General features: G+C 38.1%; 1 protein-coding gene across 1 annotated transcript; it reads right to left on the reverse strand.

Moving 5' to 3' along the window:
- Positions 1–6069: 6069 nt before the first annotated feature.
- On the reverse strand, positions 6070–7844 carry LOC121985439 (leucine-rich repeat receptor-like serine/threonine/tyrosine-protein kinase SOBIR1). The gene has a single exon (XM_042538898.1). The coding sequence runs from the start codon at positions 7759–7761 to the stop codon at positions 6340–6342; it is 1422 nt and encodes a 473-aa protein (XP_042394832.1). The 5' UTR covers positions 7762–7844; the 3' UTR covers positions 6070–6339.
- Positions 7845–8162: the final 318 nt, after the last annotated feature.

The following is an 8162-nucleotide window of genomic DNA, read 5'->3' on the forward strand; positions in this document are numbered from 1 at the left end:
TCCATCCGGAGCGGTAATGCTTTTAGATTTGTCATTTTCTTTTAAATCCTGTTGTTCCCTTTGGAAGGATCCTCGATCTGTACTCCTGATCTGCTCTGGATAATTATTCATAGACAGGGTCTTATGAATTACCTCTATAATAGATGGATTCTATATAATTCCATCAATAAATAAAAGGGTTAATAACTTTAAACCCTCTTATATTTTATACCATATTGTATTTTGTCCTCCTTTATTTGAAAAACTACACTTAACCCCTTTTGACATAAGAAAAAAAAAAAGATAAATAATCAAAATAATCCTAACATAAATCAGGCTTTTAGAAGAAAATGAAAAATAAAAATAATTCCATGAAATCATTGAAAGCTTAACTTTAACCCAACCTGATTTATATATAGACTCAAAATTTCACTTGTTCTTAGAAAAAATATCCTCATAAAATTCATACATGTACCAGTATAAATAACAGAAAAATAGTAACTCTGAAAAAGATAATCAGTTAAAAACTCATTCCACCAAATAAAAAAGAACCAGAATTCTAAATTGATGAATAAAAATTAAATAAAGATAGAATAAAATTTATCATTAAAAATCAAAATAAAGACCCTTTGATGATTTATAAAAAAAATTATCCTTTTAATTTTTGCTCAAAAGTAAATTTTTATTCCAAAGCAGCACCTTTTTGAAACAAAATATATTTTTAGCTGCTTTTAAATAAAAATTTACTTTTGGACAAAAATTAAAAGGATGATTTTTTTATAAATCATCAAATGGTCTTTATTTTGATTTTTAATGATAAACTTTATTCTATCTTTATTTAATTTTGATTCATCAATTTAGAATTCTGGCACTTTTTTGTTTGGTGGGATAAGTTTTTGACTGATTATCCCTTTCAGAGTTATTATTTTTCTGTTATTTATGTTGGTACATGTGTGAATTTTGTGAAGATATTTTTTCTAGAAACAAGTAAGATTTTGAGTCTATATATAAATCAGGTTAGGTTAAAGTTAAGCTTTCAATGATTTTAAGAGATTATTTTTATTTTTTATTTTCTTTTAAAAGTTTGATTTAGGTTAAAATTATTTTAATCATTTATCTTATGTCAAAAGGGGATTAAGTATAATTTTTTAAATAGAGAAGGGTAAACTATAACTTGCTATAAAATACAAGAGGATTTAAAATTATTAATCCTAAATAAAATGGTCCGTACTCTGGATCGCACGGTCCAGAATCCGTGTTCTTCGTGATTGCACGTTAGACTTGCTGCGCATTGTGGATCGGAGTCGGAGTCTAAGTCCGTAACTGCCAAACGAGTCGACTCGGATCGCAACGAGTTAGACACGAATAAAAGACCGCCTCCGCGAGCCAGCCCTACCGCGACTCGCACGGTGCCCTGAGGCGAAGAGATCAGGCGGAGGGAGAAGGGGAGGATGGGTCGAGTGAAGACCTTCTTCGGTTTGACCTTCTGTGTCTTCGTTTTCATGCAATCCATGGAGACTGTTCACCACTGGCTCGCCCTCTATCTAGACGAGAAGGTATTTCCTCTCACCTCCCTCTTCCTGCCATGGTTTGATTCGAGATCCGCTAGTGGTTCCTGTGCCTTGTTCCGACCATCTGCGTAGTTCGTCTTGCGAATCGGAACCTTACGCCATTGGACTCATTGTTTATCTTCTTGAATTTTCTGCTTGCGTATTTGCCACCTGCAGTGAGAATACACAAGAAGATTCATCCAATTTTCTCAACTATTTACTAAAAAAATTTGATCTTCGAATATAAAAGTTATGGTCTTTGGGTATGCCCTAAGCAAGTTGAGAAGGACAATTGATTCAAGAATTGCTTGTCTAACAATGATGCTACTAAAGGAGATTTGGTATTGTGCATTGACCATGAGCTGATAATTGGGTGTCGAATATATCCATTTGCATTATAGGTAATAGGATGAATGTCTGATCAAAGGATGGATGAGGATGGTGATCTTGTTTTAACTAAATAATTGTTAGGGGATATAACTTTACTGAGGATTCTTTCTTGTTAAATTCTATAGCTGTGAAGCTCAAGGAAGATTGTGGTTTCATATAGGAGCACTAGGAAATCAAATTATGTCTCCAGGTCTGAGCAAGCTATTTTTTCAATATGCTCTTAGATGGTTGCGGGGAGGAGCAAAGATCACACAGGGAAGGGACTTTCTGCAGGAGGTTCTTCTGCTAAGTCTCAAAATACGAATAGGAGTTGTATTGTGTGAATAAATAATGAGATTACAGTCCATTTATACTAACCCTTATTACTAGCAATATATATGATTGAAATCAAGTGTAACCTAATATGTGATAAAATCTTAATATTATAATGTGATAAAATAAAGTGTAACATATTGATTTTCTAAAGAAGGAAGAAGATAAAATCAAGTGTAACTTAATATGTGATGCTAGTTGCTCTATAACTATTTCCATTGTTTTATGCTATTGTTGTTGTTTCTGGGGTCTGTCCATTGCACCATTTTCTGATTTCTGATTGCTGATAGAATTGAAGTTGGGAGGGAAGAGATGATTGAAATGATGTGATTTTGGTTATTGACCCATAGCATAATTTATATTTGTATAGCTTGCCACTCAGATGCCGTCATTAAGTATGACTGAGAACTAATGTGAAATAGAAGGCATATTAACATTTTATTTGATATGGCATTGGAAACACATGTTACAAATTCAATGCATAATTTGAAATAAGTTGTATACATTTCAAATGTGTGACTTGTATCATCGGTAGACAATCTGATTCATACGAAGTTTGGCATTGATTCCAAGTGTTAACTAGTAATTGAATAAAATCCCTGAAGTGGTTGTCAAGAAATCTCAGAAATTCGATCCAGATATAGTTCAATGGATAATGCTAATTTTGAACTGCATGATCATGTAACATATTACTCTTGACTCAATATATGGGAATCCAACACGAATATGGATGTTGGCTAGCAGCAAGTCTGGTGCCCGCACTTTTAGGTACTATCTAAACCCAATTAAGTATCTCCCATCCTAAGCCTGTTAATTGCACACTTGAGTACTATATCTTCTGCCAGAATCTTATCCATTTATATGAATGGAATGGGTATCCGAACCCAGAATACCTGGCATAAAATGTAAAGCATTAGTACCCAAACCCAATTATTTAGAACTTGAACTTGACTTGAACAAAATCAAGTACCTGCAGATACTTGATTATTAGGAACCAATGGTGTAGGAATGTAGGATTATTCCTTTTCTTTGTTATTTGTTATGCTTTTAGGTACTTGTCCGAGATTGTCATACATAAAAAATTTCTTCTAGCATATCTGTCATACATGTGAGTAACCAGTTTGCTTGGTCGTGAAATCTGACTTGTCCATTGTGGTGGTTTCTCAATTCTTTTTATATGATAATTCAAAATCATTGTTTCAATTCATATGAAGCATGAAGAACATAGATATGACATTAGGAAGAAAATGCTTATTGATATGACTATTCCATATCTGCATCCGTGGAGATGATTTTTTTTTCTCATTCATTCTGACAGCAAGAAAGATTGGAGAGGGAAATGGAGATCAAGCGACGCAGCGAGGACAGTGACTCACACGCATAACTGTTGCCATTGTTTGCCACCCCATTGGATCGATCGATCATCTGCAAACAATCTTTTTAGATATTAAAATTTTTGGTGGGTGTTATTTTAATAATTTTTAATTATATATATATATATATATATATATATATATATATATATATATATATATATATATATATATATATATATATATATATATATATATATTGTTATCATGCACACTCGTTCGATGCATATTACTGGATGATCTTCACATGTTTTGGCGTTCGGAGCCATTCTTAGGTGTCTCGATTTATTTTTGGGAATATGAATGTTTAGACATATAAGGATCATCCAGGAGTGTTCACTAAATGAGTGTGCTTATCTATTTATGAGCAACTCATGGACATCTAGTGTTAACTTTTAAAAAAATATTTATTTTCTTTTGTGCAAATCCTAAACCTTAAAAAGATATTTTATTTTATTTTAAAAAAATAAATATTAGGTGTTCATGGATTGCTCATAGATAGATGAGCTGGGTATATATAGGTATTTTAGTTTTGCATAACCAATTGCCTTCTCCTTATATGCTTAAGTAAATTTGGAGTATTGACTTAATGTTCGTTCTGTTGTAAATTTAAATTTTGATCCTCTAAATGTTTTATTATAATTTGACAATTATGTCTCCGGAGTTATGGTATTATATATGATAGGATATCTAGATTATTATTTAAATATTCATAGTTCGATTTCTAATTATAGTATATTTATAGATTTTTTTTTTCTAAATAGGATGTTAAACCAATTAATGTTGAGTTTTTGGGTTGTTATCTTGATGACGGGTGGAAAAATTTTATGGGTTAAACTGTTCATTTCAGAATTAGTCAATGAGGTTAATAGAATTTATTATTTTTTATATAATTTGACAATTCTTAATCCAAGTCGACCCTAAATGCTTTATCATGCTTTATTATAGTGGCAAAAGACGAATACACTCTCTGTGTGTCCCTGTCAAGTCGTCTCAGGGTCAACACGGAAAAGGTAAATCATGGACGGTTATTAATCTTTGGAATAGTAATTGATATATAAGGAAGATATTTATCTCAACTTTATTGAAATTTGAACTCTATATTTCATGATGACAACATATCATGACAGGAGGTGAATACATTAAGGCTGCGTTTGGTAGGGTACAATCTGTCTTGTAATGTAATCAGGGTTACATTACAAGGTTGATTATTTTGTTTGGTTTAATTTTAAACTTATAATGTAATGTAATATGGATTACAAAAGGTAGTGAAGTTTTGTAATCTAGATTACAAAGTAAATATTATGTAATCCGATTACATTACGAGGTCACCGTTAACCAAAATTTAAATGTCGAATATACCTCTAGTTCACCGTCGTCGCCGCCCCACTATCGTCGGTTGCCACCGCCCAACTCCGTCGGTGGCCGCCGACGACCACTGTCAGCCGACGCTTGCGACCACCGCCACCACTTGTCGTCGCTGCCACCGCCGGCCGCCTCTGTCATCGTCGCCGGCGGTTGTTACCATCTCCGATTGCCGGTGGCGGCCGTCGGCGGAGGAGGCCAACGACGACGACCGTTGGTTGCCGCAAGCTCTTGCAGAAGTGCGACGACCGTTGGTAGAGGTCGCAGGATTTTTTTATCATTTTATAATAATACGAATTACATTCTTTATAAAAAATAATGAACACCAAACAAAAAAAAAATATAATCATTCTTGTAATAAAAAATTACATATATTACATTACTAAACGTAGTAATGTAATCAAGATTACATTGCATTACATTATAAATTTGATTACATTACAAGTAAGATTACATTACATCCAATTAAACGTAGTCTAAATGTTTTACGATAGGTCGATAGCACAATATACGTTGGGTGATATATTTTATATTATTTCAGTATCTAGTAGTTAGATAATTAAGTAATTAGATTAGTAAATCAATTAAGTCTTATAACTGCACTACACTTACTTGTGGGGTGCCATATTTATATTATTTCGGTGTCAAGTCGTTAGACCATTAATCAATTAGATGTGGTTTTCGTGGGGAATTTTATTATAACGAGACAATGGATCAATTCAACGCATATTTTTTGTGAGAAAAATTAATTTCTCTCATCCTGTTACTATTTGATAGAGGGTAAGTATTTGATTATCGATTATAAATTGATTTATGATTTATTTCTCTTTTAAGGGTGGACTGTAAGGAATATTCAAGAGGAGCGTTATCACTGTTTACTATAATTAATTAATTATATATTTCTACGGATATCTGATTAATTAATGATAATTTTATTATAATAAGATAGATCAATTTTTAACAGATACATATCCTTTAATCATTTGTTAGATAATACGCTCAACTATAAATTGATTTTATAATTTATCTCTTTTCAAATAATTTTAAAATAAATATAATTATTTTTACTATAATTAATCAATTATTTGTAGGACCATATCTATCTATATGTTGGAACACCTACAAATGTATGGTGCTAAAATGATATATCATCAAAAACAGTTGTTAAATCAAGCTCCTTTATCTCTTGACCGGACCAAAGTTAGTCAATTAAACCGGCTAATCTGGTCCGAACGAATACTAATCGCTAAGATGACTCATTATCATGCTCATTACACATGCTCCATTTAGAAACCTGATCGAACCGAGCCGTGGTTCGCGTGTTCATAATTCGGTTGAACCGCCAAGTCCCGTCCGGTCTGGTCCTCGATCTAGTGTTTGATCTGGGCGAGCATGGTCCTAACTTCCTTGATCCTGGGTCGCTCCTTGGCGTCGTCCGTCGTGCAGAACACGGCGATCCTGAGCACCAACAGCATTTGCTCCTCGAACCCATTCCCGGTCAGCTTCGGGTCGAGCGCCGCCGCCGCGTTTCCCCTTCCCACCACGTTCCTCACCCACCTCACCAGGCTCAGCTCCTCCGTCTCCTGAAAGAAGTTGTCCGACGGCATCCGCCCCACCACCAGCGCCGCCAGTATCACCCCGAAGCTGTACACGTCGCACTTCGCCGTGAACCGCATCGTCTGACCGTACTCCGGAGCGATGTAGCCCAGCGTCCCCGCCACGTTCGACGCCGTCACGTGCGAGGTCGCCTCCGGCATCTCCTTCGCCAGACCGAAGTCCGCGATCCGCGCCTCCATGTTGTCGTCCAGAAGTATGTTCGCCGGCTTCAGGTCGCGGTGGATGATCGCTGGACGATGGTTCACGTGCAGGTACTCCAGTCCCGCCGCCACCCCCAGTGCCACCTTGAACCGCGCCGGCCAATCCATCTCCCGCTCCCCTGTTCGCACCCCCAGCAGCTCCGCCTCTAGGCTGCCGTTCTTCATGTACTCGTATACCAGCAGATGCGAATCCGGCCGCGATACGTGGGCCAGAAGAGGCAACAGATTCCGGTGCCGGATGTGGCCCACCGTTTGGATCTCCGACCGGATCTGTCGCATCCACTTGTTCCGCATCCTGCTCTCCTCGTCCGACATCGGCTCCGCGCTCTCCGCCGTCCGCTTCATAATCCGCTTGATTGCGATCACCATTCCCGGCGTATCCGACCGGGCCGGGTCCGCCGGGAGCTGCGCCTTGAGCACCTCCCCGCACCCGCCGCGCCCTATCACCTCCAGCGCCGCCAGGCCGTCGTCCTTCTCCAGGAACGCCAGGTCCTCTGCTCGCTTGATGTGCTGCGAGCTGAAGATGGAGGGGCTTCTTTGATTCTGATACCGCCCGCGGATGCAGTTCAACAGGGAGAGAAACAGCACCGATAGGACCGCGCCTGAGACGACGCCGGCAAACCCGCCGGAGAGGAAGCCCAGGATACTGTTGCGGATGCGGTTCTCGTGGCTATCCCGGTCGCGGTGGTGCTCGGAGGCGGCGATGCTATTCTTGGAAGAAGAAAACGTGGTGCTGTGGTTCTTCCCAACGGTCGAATCGGTGGCGTTTTCGGCGAGAACGTTGAGTTTGGGGAGGAAACCCCGGTGGAGTTGGTTGTAGTGGAAAGAGGGGCGGAGGGAGAGGCGAGAGGAGCTGAGACGGTGGTGTGAGAGGGAGTGAGCTGGAAGGTGAAGGGCGGAGTCGCCAGCGACGAAGAGGAAGAGGAAGAGGAAGAGGAGCGTTGGCGGTAGGAGAGGGGCGGCGTCGCCGGCCATTTCGCTCGCTCGATCGGTGCGGTGGTTGCGATGGTGGAATCTGGACGAAATAAATGGAGACGCGTGTTTGGGGAAAATGGGGCCCACTGGACCCCAGGGACCGTATTGCGTTGTAGGCCATGGAAATAAGCCAGTGAAATCTGATTGATTGGACGACTTTGAACATTACGCAGAAGTCAACGGATAAGACAATCAAAGCAAGTATTTTTAATTAAAGTAATTAATAATAAATATATCAAATTAATTTCACTTTAGCCCTTGTAACTTTGTCCTACTACAAATGGCCCTCAGGATTCTAATTTGCTAATTTAGACTATATTTAAAAACTTAAAATGATAAAATATTTATTCTTAAGCGGACATTAATAAGGATGTTTATAATATTATTTTTATGATAATATT

The sequence above is a fragment of the Zingiber officinale genome, chromosome 5B, assembly GCF_018446385.1.
Source record: "Zingiber officinale cultivar Zhangliang chromosome 5B, Zo_v1.1, whole genome shotgun sequence".
In the NCBI taxonomy this organism is placed as follows: Eukaryota; Viridiplantae; Streptophyta; class Magnoliopsida; order Zingiberales; family Zingiberaceae; genus Zingiber; species Zingiber officinale.